At 43.2% G+C, this 18621-nt stretch overlaps 1 protein-coding gene across 4 annotated transcripts in view; it reads right to left on the reverse strand.

Annotated features, from left to right (window-relative positions):
- Positions 1–6384: 6384 nt before the first annotated feature.
- Positions 6385–18621, reverse strand: part of LOC310649309 (polyunsaturated fatty acid lipoxygenase ALOX15B-like) — a 39949-nt gene continuing 27712 nt past the window's right edge. For 2 of the 4 annotated variants that reach the window (XM_083377651.1, XM_083377650.1), the window contains 4 exons: positions 17942–18028; positions 12553–12722; positions 11277–11499; positions 6385–10339 (listed from right to left, as the gene is read on the reverse strand). In XM_083377651.1, coding sequence (XP_083233777.1) covers positions 9557–10339; positions 11277–11499; positions 12553–12722; positions 17942–18028 — 1263 coding nt within the window. In that variant the 3' untranslated portion in view covers positions 6385–9556. The remainder of the gene's footprint in view (positions 10340–11276; positions 11500–12552; positions 12723–17941; positions 18029–18621) is intronic. The other 2 variants (XR_014494210.1, XM_083377652.1) reach the window with 2 other exon arrangements.

Below are 18621 nucleotides of genomic sequence, written 5' to 3' on the forward strand. Positions count from 1 at the left end.
CTCTCAACATCTTTTTTAGTATTCCAAGCGTGGCCTTTACCAAAGCGTTATAAAGCAGTATTAATTCTGCACGTGATCTTGATTCTATCCCTCTGTTAATACAGTCTAGCACTGTGTTGGCTTTTTAGGCAGCTGGATCATATTTAAGTGACTTGAGGGGCTGCCCCAGAGAAGAGGGGGTCACGTTGTTCTCCAAAGCACCAGAGGGCAGGACAAGAAACAAGGGATGGAAACTGATCAAGGAGAGAAGCAACCTGGAACTAAGGAGGAATTTCCCGACAGTGAGAACAATTAACCAGTGGAACAGCTTGCCACCAGAAATTGTGAGTGATCCATTACTAGAGACTTTTAAGAAGAGTCTGGACAGCCATTTTCTCCTCTCCTCTCCTCTTCTCGCTTCTCCTGTCCTGTCCTGTCCTGTCCTGTCCTATCCTACCCCACCCTACCCTACCCTACCCTACCCTACCCTACCCTACTCTACTCTATTCTATTCTATCCTATCCTACCCTACCCTACTGTACTCTACTCTACTCTACTCTATTCTATTTCATCCTATCCTACTCTACTCTACTCTACTCTACTCTACTCTACTCTACTCTACTCTACTCTATTCCATTCTATCCTACCCTACCCTACCCTACCCTACTCTCCTCTCCTCTATTCCATCCTATCCTACTCTACTCTACTCTATTCTATTCTATTCCATCCTATCCTACCCTATCCTACCCTACTCTACTCTACTCTATTCCATCCTATTCTACTCTACTCTACTCTACTCTACTCTATTCCATCCTATCCTATCCTATCCTATCTTATCCTATCCTATCCTATCCTACCCTACTCTGTTCCATCCTTTTTCTTATTCTATTCTATTCTATTCTATTCTATTCTATTCTATTCTATTCTATTCTATTCTATTCTATTCTATTCTATTCTATTCTATTCTATTCTATTCTATTCTATTCTATTCTATCCTACCCTACCCTACTCTACTCTACTCTATTCTATCCTACCCTACCCTACTCTACTGTACTCTACTCTACTCTATTCTATTCCATCCTATCCTACTCTACTCTACTCTACTCTACTCTATTCCATTCTACCCTACCCTACCCTGCCCTACCCTACCCTACTCTCCTCTCCTCTCCTCTATTCCATCCTATCCTACTCTCCTCTCCTCTCCTCTACTCTATTCTATTCTATTCCATCCTATCCTACCCTATCCTACCCTACTCTACTCTACTCTATTCCATCCTATTCTACTCTACTCTACTCTACTCTATTCTACTCTACTCTACTCTACTCTACTCTATTCCATCCTATCCTATCCTATCCTACCCTACCCTACTCTACTCTGTTCCATCCTTTTTCTTATTCTATTCTATTCTATTCTATTCTATTCTATTCTATTCTATTCTATTCTATTCTATTCTATTCTATTCTATTCTATTCTATTCTATTCTATTCTATTCTAATTCTATTCTATTCTATTCTATTCTATTCTATTCTATTCTATCCTATCCTATCCTATCCTATCCTATCCTACTTTCCTACTGCTCTGCAAGGCCCCAATTTAGAGCTTTCGTTCGTTCTTTTCCATCCTATCCTTTAGCAAGCTTCAAACATCAGCCAGTCTGGCACCAAAAGTAGGCGTGGACAGAGAGGAGGGGGGCTGCCAGCCCTGTAATTCCCCTGACCCCAATCCCCTGACCTTCTTGGGATCCTTCCAGTGAAGCAACCTACCCATCATCCAGGCAGGGCCCTCCATCTGGGAACTGCAGACGGCTTCGGGCTGGGAGATCAAAGCCCATGGACCTTTCCCCGGAGTTATGAAGGAAGGCAGACCTATGTGGAGAGCAATTAGATTTAACTTTGAATTATTATTATTATTATTATTATTATTATTATTATTATTATTATTATTATTATTATTATTATTATTATTATTATTGCAAGTCAAAAATCGCTCACACTTTGGAGTGGGCCCAGAATTTTCAAGAAGTTATAACAATGGATACTTGGGGAAAAGATCTGGGTTAGAAATGTAAAATTTACACAGGCCCAAAACTTAAGAGAGAATTTTTATAAAATGTTTTATAGGTGGCACTTAGACCCTAAAAAATTAGCAAGAATGTATCCGAACTGCCAGCCCAAATGTTGGAGGTGTGGTGGTGAGGATGCAACCTATTTTCATATATGGTGGACTTGTAAAAAGGTTAAAGCCTTTTGGATTAAAATTTGGTGGAATATGCAAAAGATATTTAAGAAAAGGATGAAAGTTTTCTCCGCAATTGTTTTTATTGGGTATTATTACAGATACTACTGTTATAGACACTAAGTTGATGTTGCATCTAATTATGGCTGCAAGACTTTTAGTTGCGCAATATTGGAAGAAGGAAGAACTGCCGACTATAGAAGAGTGGACTTTGAAAGTTTCCAACTTGGCGGAAATGGCAAAGATTTCAGCATATTTGAAAGATCAATCGCAACAGACATATATTGTGGAATGGAGAAGATGGATTGAATATATTCAGAATAAATATGGGACTAAAACGTTTCATTTAGCATTTGAATAAGTAGTGGATTTTTATGATGTATGATTAGTTATTTGTTACTTTATTAATATTATGACTATGGAAAGTTAAAGTCCGATAGAACTTAATGTTTTATTTTTGTTGTTAGCATATTTTAATTTATGTTTGTATTATTATACCCTGTATTCAGCTCTGGGAAGTCGGGGAGGGGGGGAGGGGAGGGGAGGGGAGGGTTGGGGAGAGGGGAGGGGGAGGAGGGAGTTCATTGTATTTAGAAATGGTAAAACTTTTCTTTTTCTTTTTTTTATTAAAGAGTTTTACAAAAACAAAATTTTACAATATATCCCCAAATCCCTCCCACCCCAAACCCGCCCACTTCCCCCCCCACTTCCCAGAGCTAAATACAGGATTATAGTTACAATAATCATATTCTAAATAAAAATTATGCATAATATACAATTAACCAAATTCATAATGTGCTTTAACTCCCCTTTAACATAACTACAAACAACGTACCAAAATAACAATATCCCACTAAAATCTACTCAGAAGCTAAATGGAACTTTTTAGTCCCATATTTGTTCTGAATATAATTTATCCATCTCCTCCAAACTGAAATATATCTTTCCCGTGAATGATCTTTCAAATAAGCAGAAATCTTAGACATTGGTAAATCTTTTCAATAAAAAAAAAATCGCTCACACTTTGGGAAACGGAGCTCTGCTTTTCCAGAGTTTCAACTCGGGTTTTGGGTCAGAATAGACCTTCGAGGTCATCTAGTCCAACCCCCTGCTCAAGCAGGAGATCCCGTACCACTTCAGGCAAGTCGCTGTGCAATCTCTTCTTAAAAGCCTCCAGGGTTGGGAGAAGCACTCAGAACTTCTGGTGGCAAGGCGTTCCACTGGTTAATTGTCCTCCCTGTTAGGAAGTTCCTTTTTAATTCCAGGTCGCTTCTCTCCTTGAGCAGTTTCCATCCGTTGCTTCTTCTCCTGCCTTCTGGTGCTTTGGAAAATAAGTTGACACACACACCCCTTCTTTGGGGCAGCCCCTCAAGTATTGGAAGAAGAGGAAGAAGAAGAAGAAGAAGAAGAAGAAGAAGAAGAAGAAGAAGAAGAAGAAGAAGAAGAAGAAGAAGAAGAAGAAGAAGAAGAAGAAGAAGAACAGGAAGAAGAAGAAGAAGAAGAAGAAGAAGAAGAAGAAGAAGAAGAAGAAGAAGAAGAAAGAAGAAGAAGAAGAAGAAGAAGAAGAAGAAGAAGAAGAAGAAGAAGAAGAAGAAAAAGAAGAAGAAGAAGAAGAGGAAGAGGAGGAGGAGGAGGAGGAGGAGGAGGAGGAGGAGGAAGAGGAGGAGGAGGAGGAGGTGGTGGTCCTTGGTGTTGATCTACAACTTAATTGGTGCCCTGACCTATTGGGTTGTTGACCAACGTTTAGCATGTGGATTGCATGTTTGAAGATTATTATTATAAAGTGGGAAGGGACCTTGGAGGTCATCTAGTCCAACCCCCTGTTCAGGCAGGAAACTCTGTACCATTCCAGACAGATGTCCTCCCCACTAGCGCTTCTTTTCTCTAGACTGGCCATACCCACATCCTGCCCCCCCCCCGTGCTTCTTCCTATATTTTAATTTCCAGGCTTTTCATTAATCGTCTTGGTTCATGGGTCTTCAAAGTTGGCCCTTTGAGGACTTGTGGACTTCAAGTCCCAGAACTCCTCAGCTAGGCACAAGTGGCTGAGGAATTCTGGGAGTCGAAGTCCACAAGTCCTCAAAGGGCCACGTTTGAAGACCCCTGCCTTTTTTTTGTTGTTGGTTTGTTTGTTTTTTTGCTCTTCTCTGCACTTTTTCCAAAGTCTCTGAAGAAGGAAGAATTTCCAGTGTTGAGAATGAGGTTTCTCCCACAAGCCCTACCTGGGGTGGGCCCCCCATCAATCTGGCCTCTTGGACTGATCCAGTCTCACACTGCCCCCCCATTCCTATGGATTGGTACACCCCCCCCCCCCAAAAAAAAAAGAGAGAGAGAGAGAGAGAAAGAGAGAAATTCCTAGCAAAAACTGTAGAGGGATCCGCAGGCAGGCGGGAAGAAAGCAACAGCGCCACCTGGAGACCGCAGAGGGTAACGCCCGAGCCCTCCAGGTAGCTTTGCAAAAAGGCTTTGCAAGACTTTTGACCTAAATAAAAAATTTTAATTGTCGACCTTCCTTTTTTATCCCCTCCCCGCCCGGGAGGATTTTAATCCTCTGATGGATAGTTTGCAGCTTTTAAATTAAATATATATATATATATATACACATTCGCCCTCTCCTTCAAACCCAAAATACAGGGTGCAGATGCTTGAAGAGGCTTGTAATTATTATTATTTCTTTTGACAGTTTCATGGTTTCATCCTCCTTGAGATTTCCTGGTGGATCCCATCCAATCCCTAACCAGTTCTGACCCGACTGAGGCCTAGAACCAAGATCGCGCGCAAAGTATTAGCACCACTTTGTAAAACCCTAGTAAGGCCACACCTGGAATGCTGCAGCCAATTTTGGTCGCCCTATCATAAAAAAAAAGAGGTTGAGAGTTTGGCAAAAGTTCAGAGAAGAGCAATTAAGATGATTAAAGGCCTGGAGACTAAAACGCACAAAGGACGGCTGCGGGATTTGGGTTCGGCTAGTTCCAAGACAGAAGAAGGACTAGGGGTGACATGATAGCAGTTTTCCAGTATTGGGGTGGGGGGCTGCCCCAAAGAAGAGGGGGGGTTGTCAACTTATTTTCCAAAGCGCCTGAAAGCAGGACGAGAAACAACGGATGGAAAAATAATCAAGGAGAGAAGCAGCCTGGGATTAAGGAGAAACTTCCTCCCATTGAGGACAATTAACCAGTGGAACAGCTGGCCACCGGAAGTTGTGGGCGCTCCATCACTGGAGCTTTTTTTTTTAAAGAAAAGACTGGACAGCCAAGTGTCTGAAATGGTGGAGGTCTCCTGCCTGAGCTGGGAGGGGTTGGACTAGAAGACCTCCCGAGGTCCCTTTCCAGCTCTGTTCTGATTAAATGATATGGACAGCTGGCTCTCCTAGATTTTGGTTGAAATGTTTCACTTTCAGAGGAGAATGGACTTCCTGTCCCTTTGCACCAGGATGGTGGCTCCCAACTGTATCTTAATTTGCCTTAAGACGCTAGCCCTCAAGATTGTCCCACTGGGCAACTCAACTTTCAGAGCTGTTTAGCTTGGACAAAGGAGAGCTTGGAAGGGCACCAATTAAGTTGTAGATCAGAGGAGAGGAACTAACAACAGTTAGAAATTGGGGGGGGTCAGGTAATCCCGACTTACGGCCCCCAAATGGGGCCAGAATCTCAGTTGCAAAGCAACGTGGTTGTTAAAAGTGTCTCGGCTGATTCTGTGACCTTTTTTAGCCACAGTGGTTAAGGAAACCCACTACTGTTTGGTTACCGTCGTTCAGCGAATCACCTGGTCATTAAGCAAATCCAACCTCCCCCCCACACTTGACTTTGCTTATCAGAAGGTTGCCGAGACACGGCCACCATCATAAATAACATGCCGATTGCCAAGCGCCCCAATTTTGATCACACTAGCATGGATGCTGCCACGGTCGTTAAGTGTGAGGACTGGTTTTTATGGCCCTTTTTTCAGTCGCTAAGTCGAGGACTACATGTGTTAAGTAAATCTGACCGCCAAAGCAGAGCCAATCTGCCAAATTATAGAGACTGGACAGCCATTTTGTATGGTATATAGCGTCTCCTGCCTGAGCAGCGGGTTGGACTAGATGATCTCCAAGGTCCCTCCCAATAATAATAATTATTAAATACGCAGTATATTTTCTCAATTTATTTTCAAGAAGCAACGCTGTTGAGTTTTAATCGGCACACCAAAGGAAGAAAGCATACCGCTTTAGATCTAAGACATACTTTTATTTCAAATGTGTGTATATACATATATTTGAGTCCCGGGTGTATTCATTTAAAGGATTATAAGAGACCGTTGAAATGTTGATCTCTGGGATAAAATCTTTTATTTATTTATTTATTATTTATTTTACACTGAGGTTTTATCCAGTGATCAACATCTCAACAGTCTCTTATAATCACACACACACACATACACACACACATTTCCATTTATTAAAAGTATAACCACCTCCATACGCATTCGAAAGAGGGAAACATCCCAAACACCCTTAATTAAAAATTAAGATGCCCTTAATTACAAAAAAAACTGTGTAATTCTTTACTTGCAACCCAAGTTGCGACGTAGGTACTCCACTGTGAAAACGCTGTGCAAAACAGGCACCAAATTGTCAATGTCGCGGGCCGTTACACAACGTCGCATGGCTTTATATAATTGGACGAGCTTAAAAAAAAAGTACATTTCAGGCTGGGCGGCTGACCGAGAATCTCGCCAACACAAGGTCAATGTGTTGTTCCCAAACAACAACAATCACACAAATGTTTTGTCCGGCTGGGAGACTCCGATTTTGAAGCGTGAGGCTGAAACTAGGAAGACTCAAATTTTTCGCCTCGACGTGGCTCAGACTTCGAAGTCGGGCCAAGCACGAGTAGGCGTTCTCCTGCTTGTCGCCAACTCCCATCATCCTGGGCCAGCTTAGGTTGCTTCTGTCTTTCGAGGCCGAGTCCTCGACTTACGACAACCGAGTCCCAAATTCCTGTTGTTAAGTGAGACATTCGTGAAGTGAATTGGGCCCACCCGTTTGACGACCTTTCCATGACCTGGTTAAGTGAATCACTGCGGTTGACAAGTTAGTAACTTGGTTGTTGTGTGAAACTGGCTTTCCTGTTGACCTTGCGCGTCAAAACGGGATCTTGGGACACAGCGACGGTCGTAAGTGTGAGTCGTAAGTGGCCAAGCAGAGCTGAATTTGGATCAGGTGACAAGGAGAATGCTGCAAAAGTTATAAAACGCAGACAAAACGGTCATCGTTCCCTTTTTTCCCCAATGCTGTTGTAATTTTGAACGGTTACTAAATGAAGCATTGGAACTTGAGGACTGACTTTATGATGCCAAGATTTGATCTCATGATTGCAGCTGCCATCTTGGCTTCCTTGGGCAAATATCCATGTTCCCAGGCCAAGTCATTCTTTATGACCAACCAGCTACCTCTCCTCAAAGAGGTCCGGTCTCTTTAGGGACCTACCAATGAGTAAAATATTTGCAGGGCAGAAACACCCAGAAGAAGCTCCAAAGTCAACATCCTCCTGTCCACCCGTCTTAAAGTGACTGAGGAATTCTGGGAGATGAAGTCCCCAAGTCTTAAAGTGACTGAGGAATTCTGGGAGATGAAGTCCCCAAGTCTTAAAGTGACTGAGGAATTCTGGGAGATGAAGTCCACCAGTCTTAAAAGTGACTGAGGAATTCTGGGAGTTGAAGTCCACCAGTCTTAAAGTGACTGAGGAATTCTGGGAGATGAAGTCCACCAGTCTTAAAAGTCATTGAGGAATTCTGGGAGATGAAGTCCACCAGTCTTAAAAGTGACTGAGGAATTCTGGGAGTTGAAGTCCACCAGTCTTAAAGTGACTGAGGAATTCTGGGAGATGAAGTCCACCAGTTTTAAAGGTGACTGAGGAATTCTGGGAGTTGAAGCCCACCAGTCTTATAGTGACTGAGGAATTCTGGGAGATGAAGTCTACAAGTCTTAAAGTGGCTGAGGAATTCTGGGAGTTGAAGTCCCCAACTTTTAAAGTTGCCAAGTTTGGAGACCCCTTGGTCTAGTCTAAAGAAGAAAAGGACGAGGGGGGACATGATAGCCGTGTTCCAGTATCTTGGGGCTGCCCCAAAGAAGAGGGAGTCAAGCTATTCTCCAAAGCCCCCGAAGGCAGGAGAAGAAGCAACGGATGGAAACGAATCAAGGAGAGAAGCAACCTAGAACTAAGGAGAAACCTCCTGACAGTGAGGACAATTAACCAGTGGAACGGCTTGCCACCAGCTGTGGGTGCTCCATCACTGGAGGTCTTCAAGAAGAGACTGGAGAGCCGTAGCGTAGGGAGTCCTGCTCGAGCAGGGGGTTGGACTAGAGGACCTCCAAGGTCCCTTCCAACTCGGTCGTTCCCGAAAGGATCCTGCTGGATGGGCCAATCAGGTGAGGCTGACGCCCAGGTCTCTGGATCTCGTCGTCTGCGTCCCCAAAACTAGATCGAGACGCTGTTCTCCACGCAGGTGGGGTTGAGGTAATCGTAGGGGAGAGCCAACGCCTGGTTCCGCCGCTTGATCTGCTCGCCAATGTCGGCCAGGCGGGTCTGAAAAGCCTCCATGAGCCTCGTGGGCTCCTCTTCCACAAAATGGCGGTCTGGGTAGAAGCCCAGCGGTCTCTGGGAGGGAGGGAAGCGGAGAAACACGTCAGCAGCGCAACAGCCGCGGAGAACGGCCAGGCTCTGTGCCCCAGGCCTTTCCTAGCCGAAAACGAGACTTAATGTCTCTTGATCTACGGAGGAATAAAAAAGGGATTCCAGGCGAGGGGCCCTCAAAAAGACCCTTACAAGGGGTCTCTTTCTTTCTTTCTTTCTTTCTTTCTTTCTTTCTTTCTTTCTTTCTTTCTTTCTTTCTTTCTTTCTTTCTTTCCATCCTTCCTTCCTTCCTCCGTTCCTTTCTACTCTTTCTTCTTCTTTCTTTCTTTCTTTCTTTCTTTTTCTTTCTTTCCATCCTTCCTTCCTCCGTTCCTTTCTACTCGTCTTTCTTTCTTTCTTTCTTTCTTTCTTTCTTTCTTTCTTTCTTTCCATCCTTCCTTCCTTCCTCCGTTCCTTTCTACTCTTTCTTCTTTCTTTCTTTTTCTTTCTTTCTTTCTTTCTCTTTCTTTCTTTCCATCCTTTCTTCCTTCCTTCCTTCCTTTTCCTCCCTCTTTCCTTCTTCTCATTCCCATCACCTTCCTTGTCTGTTTTCCTTTCGTCTATTTTCCTTCCTTCCTTTCTTTTCCTTTCTCTTTCCTTTCTTCTTTCTCTTATTTCTTTCCTTTCTCTTTCTTTCTGACTTCCTCTTTTTCTCTCTTCTTCTTTCTTCCTCCCTTCCTCCCTCTTTCTACTCTTTCATTTTTTCCTTCTTCTTTCCTTTCTGACTTCCTCTTTCTTTTCTTTCTTTCTTTCTCCTTTCTCCCTTCCTTTCTTCTTTCCTTTCTACTTTTCCTCCCTTTCTTTCTTTTTCTTTCTCTTCTTTCTTTTCTTTTTGACTTCCACTTTTTCTTTTCTTTTTCTTTCTTTCTTTTGTCTTCCTTTCTCTTTTCTTTTTCTTTTCTCTCTCTTCCTTCCTTTCTTCTCTTTCCTTTCTACTTTTCCTCCCTTTCTTTCTCTTCTTTCTTTTCTTTTTGACTTCCTCCTTCTTTCTTTCTACTCTTTCTTTCTTTCTTTCTCTTTTTCTTTCTTCCTTCCTCCCTTCCTCCGTTCTTCTACTCTCTCTCTCTCTTTCTTTCTTTCTCTCTCTCTCTCTCTCTTTCTTTCTTTCTTTCTTTCTTTCTTTCTTTCTTTCTTTCTCTTTCTTTCTTCTTCCTTCCTTCCTCCCTTCCATTCTACTCTTTCTTTTTCTTTCTCTTTCTTTCCCCCCCTTCTTCTTTCCTCCTTCTTTCTTTCCCTTCTCAAACACCGAGGGGACATCTTGAAATCTTTTCCCTTCTCCATCGGGTTCCCGGCGACTTACCCGGTCCCCGGCTTCCTTGCTCAGGAGCCAGAGGGAAGAGAGGGCAATGCAGGTAATGTTGACCTGTGGCAGGGTCTTGAGGATGCCTTCCAGAGACGCAGAGCCCTTCGCAGTTGGCGGGGGTCTCCTCATGGTTGGGGGGACGTTTGGCATCCAGGCGCCGAAGTCAAACTGAGAACGAGAGAGCAGGCGGGTGAGCAGATCCCCGGAACTCCCGCCCTGCACGATAAAGGGCAGATTTCCCCATAACTTGCAAGACATTACACCGGATATGCTTTCTCTGTCATGAACGAGGGTTGTTAATCAAATTTGGGGTCCAAATGCTCCAGGTTTCAGACTGCAAAAGAAGGGGAGAGGGTTGGGAATCGTCAAGACTTAAGACACGGTATTAGCGGGAGGAGAGAACCTTGGCAGCTCAGGGTTGAATTAACGGGTTCCTTGGGGCTGTCTGAGCCGAGTTGTTTCCTTGCGTATGTTTCATGATCTACAAGTAGTCCAGTATTTGAGGGGCTGCCCCAAAGAAGAGGGGGGCGGGTTTCCACCTATTCTCCAAAGCGCCCGAAGGCAGAACAAGAAGCAACGGATGGAAACCAGAAGCAACCTAGAACTGAGGAGGACAGAACAATTAACCAGACAGAACAATTAACCAGACAGAACAATTAACCAGTGGAACCACCTGCCTCCAGAAGTGGCGAATGCTCCAACGGCGGAAGTCTTTAAGAAGAGACTGGACAACCATTTGTCTGAAATGGAATAGGGTCACCTGCTTGGGCAGGGGGTTGGACTAGATGACCTTCAAGGTCCCTTCCGACTCTGTTATTCCTCCTCCTCCTCCTTTTAAAGAAGAGACTGGACAACCATTTGTCTGAAATGGTATAGTTTCCTGCCTGAGCAGGGGGTTGGACTAGATGACCTCCAAGGTCCCTTCCAATTGTGATTCCATTATTATTCCTTCTCCTCCTCCTTTTAAAGAGGAGATTGGATAACCATTTGTCTGAAATGGAATAGGGTCTCCTGCTTGGGCAGGGGGTTGGACTAGATGACCTCCAAGGCGCCTTCCAACCTTGTTGTTCTGTGATTTGATTATCTAGAGTAGGATGGTTCTCACCTGCCCGCTGTTGACCGCAGCATGTTGAACCGAACAGGTAAAAATGACCATGGTCAGGAATTTGGTGAGCTCCTCCGCGGTTGTCAGAGATGAGGGAGCCCCTGACGCCTCTCGGCTCTTGAACGCTTCCTTGAAGATCTCCCAAATCCAGGCCTGCAGCTCGGAGTCGCCTCGGATCCGATCGTCCTTCCAGTAGTAATATCGGACGAAGCCCGCCACGAAGCTGGAAGACAAGGAGACATAGTGGGGAGGTCTTCTAAGACAGCTTTGCACCAACTTGGATAGTCCTCAGATATGTCGGCTGTTCCGTTCCCGGAATTGCCCGCTAAGCTAATTGAAGGGCGAGAGAGAGTCAGGTCTATGTGTGCGGCCGCCGCCAAAAAAGGCTAACACAATCCTGGGTTGCATAAACAGAGGCACAGAGTCAAGATCATGGGAAGTATCAGCACCGCTTTATAAAGCCCTAGTGAGGCCACCCCTGGGATGCTGCAGCCAATTGTGGTCACCGTATCACAAAAAAGATGTTGGGAGTTTGGAAAAAAAAATCAGAGAAGAGGATCCAAGGCCTGGAGACTTAAAACTTACAAAGGACGGCTGAGGGACTTGGGTTTGGCTAGTCTAGAGAAAAGAAGAAATAGGGGAGACAAGATAGCAGCATTCCGGTATTCTATTCTAATTCTAATTCTGTCATATTCTTGTTCTGTTCTATTCTATTCTATTCTATTCATTTAATTTCTATTCTATTCCATTCCATTCCGCATTTTCTATTCTATTCTATTCTATTCTATTCTATTCTATTCTATTCTATTCTATTCTATTCTATTCTATTCTATTCTATTCTATTCTATTCTATTCTATATTCCAATATCTATTCTATTCTATTCTGTATTTTATTATTCTATTCTATTCTATTCTATTCTATTCTATTCTATTCTATTCTATTCTATTCTATTCTATTCTATTCCTTATTTCTAATTCTATTCTATTCTATTCTATTCTATTCTATTCTATTCTATTCTATTCTATTCTATTCTATTCTATTCTATTCCTAATTCTATTCTATTCCTAATTCTAATTCTAATTCTAATTCTACTTCTAATTCTATTCTATTCTATTCTATTTCTATTCCTGTTCTGTTCTGCTCCATTCCATTCTAATTTCTATTCTATTCTATTCAATTTCTTATTCCATTCCATTCCATTCTAACGTTTTCCTATTTCTATCTCTACTCTACCTGAGACCTCAGAGAGCGTCCACACCCAAGACCAGACCCCACCTCTCTATGGCCGCCCAGATCCTGGTGGCATCGTCTCGGTAGTAATAGTTGGCGACGGAGTCCACTCCGCGAGCCTTGATGTCCTCCGGCAGGCAGAGGGAAGAGTAGGTCAGCTGCTCCACGCCTCTGCTCACCAAGGGGCCGATGCCCTCGAATCCGGCCGAGGTGGCCTGGAAGAGGGAGAAAGTGGACGTTAGGACCACAACGGAGCCCCAAATCTCTGCTGTTCCGAGCACGATGGGGGTTAAGCGGGTTTTACGCTACCGTTGTTAACCGAGTCATCGCAGTGGTTAAGGGAGCCACACGGTCGTTAAGCGAATCTGGAGTCCCCCCTCCCCACCTTTGACGTTGCTTGTCAAAAGGTGGCAAAAGGGGAGCACGTGACCGGGGGACGCTGCAACCGTCGTAAATGCTGGCAGGCCGGTTGCCAAGCCCCTGGACTATGGTCACATGAACGTTGGGGATGCTTGAGGGTTGTTAAGGGTAGGGAGCAGTTGAGGTCATTATGTCTATCTATCTGCCTGCCTGTCTGCCAGTCTGTCTGATCTATTTATCACCTATCTATATCTATGTATCTCCATCTCTCTCTCTATCATCTATCTATTTCTATCTCTATATCTATCTGTCTGTATGTCCGTCTCTCTCTCTGTCTACATATATATATATATATATATATATATATATATATATATATATATATATAGAGAGAGAGAGAGAGAGAGAGAGAGAGAGAAGAGAGAGAGAGAGAGAGAGAGAGAGAGAGAGAAGATGATTATATGTGTGTGTGTGTGTGTGTGTGAGAGAGAGAGAGAGAGAGAGAGAGGGAAGTATTTAGAACACCTTGCTAGGCCCCAAACACAGGACAAATCTTGGCTGACTGATGAGAACAAATAAGTTTGAAATGGCCATATTAGTCTCGCTTTAATTCTTTGTTAGCAATCCAAAAAATTTTTTTTTACACACACACACACACACACACACACACAAACATATATATACACAGACACATATATAATCATTATAAAATACTTAACAAACACTTAACATAATCATCTATCTCTCTATATATCTATCAACTATCTCTATTATCATCTATATATCTCTATATCTATCATCTATCTATTATCATCTATCTCTATCTATCATCTCGGCCTTCTATATCTATCATCATCTATCTCTGTATCTCTCTATCATCTATCTCTCTATATCGGTCTATCCATCCATCTATATCTATTATCATCTATCATCTATCATCTCTCTCTCTCTCTCTCTCTCTCTCTCTCTCTCTCTCTCTCTATATATATATATATATATATATATATATATATATATATATATATATATATATATATATATATATATATATATATGTTTTCTGAGGTTTTCGCGGGTGCCTGTATGTGGATCCTTGGTTTTTCGGGTTTTTCCCCGCGTAGAACTAAAGGTGTGGGCGCAACGTTTCGACGGAATCCCATCCGTCATCATCAGGCTTTAGCTTCCTTCTTCTGGGAGAAGCATGTGGCTGTTTGTTCCTCTTTTTTAAACTGCCAGAGGTGGTGTGTTCTGTGGAGGTGTGCTCTGATTGGGTAGGGGACCAAGTGTGTTCTGATTGGGTGGGAGTGTGTTTTGAATGGTGGGTGTGTTCTGATTGGGTGGGGGGGTGTTCTGAGTGGATGGGCTGGTCTCAGCTGCCAGCTCCAGACCTGAGCTGGTGAGTTGTGCTGCTTTTGTTCGGCTTCGTGTTTGTGGTGGTGCCATGTTTTTATAGTGGGTGTCAGTTTGCTTATTGTGTGGTTTGGAGGGGTTTAAAGTGGCTGATGTTGCAGCTGTAGTTAGGTTTCTGTTTTGTGGTTGTGTGTCTTTATCGTTGTGGGTTCGGATTTGCTTTTTGAATGGTTGTGTGGTGGTGATGCCATGTGATGTTATCATGAGTTTGGGTCTGGTATCATTCTTGGTGGTTGGGCCTCGTCTGTCAATCAAGGCGGGTTTCCAAATGGCTGGTAGACGAGAGGTATCATCTCGTTTATTCATGCTGTGGGGGCGTTTTTCTATCTCAATGGCTTCTCTGATTATTCTGTTGTTAAAATGTTCAATTTTGGCGATAGTTTTGGTTTTTTTAAAATCAATTTCATGTCCCGTGGCTTCAAAGTGTTGGACCAGGGATGAAGTTTGTTCTCCCTTTCTGAGTGAGTTTTTGTGCTCTTCAATGCGTGCACTTATTCTTCTGTTGGTCTGTCCGATGTATGTAGTGGGGCAGGTGGTGCATGGGATTTCGTATACTAATTGGTTTTCTAATCCAATTATGTCCTTGGGGTTTCTTAGGATGGTGGATATTTTTCTGTCTGTGTAGAATGCTGTTTTGATGTTGTGTTTTTGGAGGACCTTGCTGATTCTGTCTGTGGTCCCTTTTAAGTATGGGAGGAGGGCTTTGCCATTTTCTTGTTCTCTGTCTTGGGTTTTTGTGGGTGTCTCTCTTCGGATTAAGTTGGTAATCATGTTTCTTTGGAATCCATTGGCTGTTAGTACATTAGTGAGAGTGTGTAGTTCGGTTTTTAGGTGTTGTTTGTCAGCTAGGTGTTTTGTTCTGGAGATGAGTGTCTTGGCTACGGAGTTGATCTGTGCTGGGTGGTGGTGTGAGAGTGCGTTCAGATAGCGGTTTGTGTGTGTTTTTTTTATGGTAGATAGTGTGTCCTAGGGAGCCGTTGGATTTCTTGTAGACTAAGACATCAAGGAAGGGAAATTGATTGTTAGCTTCTGTTTCCATGGTGAATTGTATTTTGGGGTGTAGGCTATTGAGGTGTATAAGGAAGTCATCCAGTTTTTCTTTGCCGTGTGGCCAGATTACGAAGGTGTCATCTACGTATCTGAGCCAGAGTTTGGGTTTGTGGTTGGATTTTTCTAGAGCGAGGGTTTCAAAGTGTTCCATGTAGAGGTTTGCGATGACAGGTGAGAGGGGTGATCCCATGGGTGCTCCTTCCATTTGTTTGTATCTTTGTCCATTGTAGATGAAGTATGTGTTAGATAGGCAGTGGTTGGTCAGATCTAGGATGTGTTTTGGGGGGTTGTATTTATTTAGGATAGCTGTCAAGGCTTCTTTGATTGGCACTTGGGTGAAGAGGGATACAACATCGAAGCTCACAAGTAGGTCACAGGGCTGTAAGTTTAGTTTACTTATGATCTCTATGAATTGGAATGAGTTTTGTACGTGTGAGGTGATGGAATTTGCATAAGGCTGTAGTTGTTTGGCAAGAAATTTGGCTAGATTTTGTAGAGGTGAGCCTATGGAGCTGACTATGGGTCTGAGTGGGGTTCCTTCTTTGTGTATCTTGGGCAGACCATAGAGCTTAGGACATCTGGATGATTTTTCTCTGGGAATGATTGTTTTCTGGATCTCTTCACTGATGGGGGTGGCTTTTATTTTTGATTTTGTGGTTTTTTCCAGGTAGGTGGTGGGATCTGTCTTGAGGAGTTTGTATGTGGAGTCTCGGAGTAGGTTGGATAATTTGGTATGGTAGTCAGATGAGTTCATTACCACCGTGGCGTTGCCTTTGTCTGCTGGCAGAATGATTATGCTGGTGTCATTTTTAGGTTAAGTAGTGCTGTCTGTTCCTCTTTGGGTAAGTTGCTTTTGGGTGGTTTGCTGGTGCAGAGGATGTTGGTAACTTCGAGTCTGATTTTACCAACATCCTCTGCACCAGCAAACCACCCAAAAGCAACTTACCCAAAGAGGAACAGACAGCACTACTTAACCTAAAAAAAAAAAAAGAAAGAAAAACTGGATGACTTCCTTATACACCTCAATAGCCTACACCCCAAAATACAATTCACCATGGAAACAGAAGCTAACAATCAACTTCCCTTCCTTGATGTCTTAGTCTACAAGAAATCCAACGGCTCCCTAGGACACACTATCTACCATAAAAAAACACACACAAACCGCTATCTGAACGCACTCTCACACCACCACCCAGCACAGATCAACTCCGTAGCCAAGACACTCATCTCCAGAACAAAACACCTAGCTGACAAACAACACCTAAAAACCGAACTACACACTCTCACTAATGTACTAACAGCCAATGGATTCCAAAGAAACATGATTACCAACTTAATCCGAAGAGAGACACCCACAAAAACCCAAGACAGAGAACAAGAAAATGGCAAAGCCCTCCTCCCATACTTAAAAGGGACCACAGACAGAATCAGCAAGGTCCTCCAAAAACACAACATCAAAACAGCATTCTACACAGACAGAAAAATATCCACCATCCTAAGAAACCCCAAGGACATAATTGGGTTAGAAAACCAAGGAGTATACGAAATCCCATGCACCACCTGCCCCACTACATACATCGGACAGACCAACAGAAGAATAAGTGCACGCATTGAAGAGCACAAAAACTCACTCAGAAAGGGAGAACAAACTTAATCCCTGGTCCAACACTTTGAAGCCACGGGACATGAAATTGATTTTAAAAAAACCAAAACTATCGCCAAAATTGAACATTTTAACAACAGAATAATCAGAGAAGCCATTGAGATAGAAAAACGCCCCCACAGCATGAATAAACGAGATGATACCTCTCGTCTACCAGCCATTTGGAAACCCGCCTTGATTGACAGACGAGGCCCAACCACCAAGAATGATACCAGACCCAAACTCATGATAACATCACATGACATCACCACCACACAACCATTCAAAAAGCAAATCCGAACCCACAACGATAAAGACACACAACCACAAAACAGAAACCTAACTACAGCTGCAACATCAGCCACTTTAAACCCCTCCAAACCACACAATAAGCAAACTGACACCCACTATAAAAACATGGCACCACCACAAACACGAAGCCGAACAAAAGCAGCACAACTCACCAGCTCAGGTCTGGAGCTGGCAGCTGAGACCAGCCCATCCACTCAGAACACCCCCCCACCCAATCAGAACACACCCACCATTCAAAACACACTCCCACCCAATCAGAACACACTTGGTCCCCTACCCAATCAGAGCACACCTCCACAGAACACACCACCTCTGGCAGTTTAAAAAAGAGGAACAAACAGCCACATGCTTCTCCCAGAAGAAGGAAGCTAAAGCCTGATGATGACGGATGGGATTCCGTCGAAACGTTGCGCCCACACCTTTAGTTCTAACCAAGGATCCATATATATATATATATATATATATATATATATATATATATATATATATATATATATATATATATATATATATATAATCATCTATCTCTCTATACATCTATCATCTATCTATTATCATCTATCTCTATATATCTATATCATGTCTCTCTATCTCTCTATTTATCTGTCTATCTCTATCTATCTCTCTATCTCTCTCTCATCATTTATCTATCCCCCTTACCTGATCCATCATGCCACCCTTCCTGATCAGCCGGATCCTGGCTAATATGTTGATCTGAAGTGTGTATCTTTGGTGAGGAATCAGGAGCTGCGGAGGAAAAGGGGGCAGAAGCGATTAAGGCCTTCAGCCCTTGTGCTGGAGAAGGTTGGTGGAGACCACGGAGGTCAACGGAGAGGGCAACGCAAGGCATCCGACACAACTTTAGTGTGTGACCAACACGCCAAATGGCAGAAAGCAGGCTGAGGCACCTGGACCTGCCAGGTGAGCAGAAAACCTGGATTTGCACCTTCAAGAAGTAGATGGAGACGAGGACAGGGACAAGATCTCAAGGTGACCAATTCCCCAGGAACAAAACGGGGGACTTGCTTGGTGGGACAAACTCTCCAGGGCAGAAGAAGAGAGTTGGGAGGGGGCCTTGGAGGTCTTCTAGCCCAACCCCCAGCTCCAGCAGGAGACCCTAACCCACTTCAGACAAATGGTTGTCCAGTCTCTTTTTTTAAAAAAAATCACTTCTGGAGGCAAGCCGTTCTACCTATTTATTGTTCCCACTGTCAAGAAAGGACATAGAACAATAGAACAGAACAGAACAGAACAGAACAGAAATAAGGTATAGAACAGAACAGAACAGAATAGAATAGAATAGAAATATGGAAATTAGAATAGTATAGAATAGAAATAAG

The sequence above is a fragment of the Vipera ursinii genome, assembly GCF_947247035.1.
Source record: "Vipera ursinii genome assembly, chromosome: Z".
Lineage (NCBI taxonomy): Eukaryota > Metazoa > Chordata > Lepidosauria > Squamata > Viperidae > Vipera > Vipera ursinii.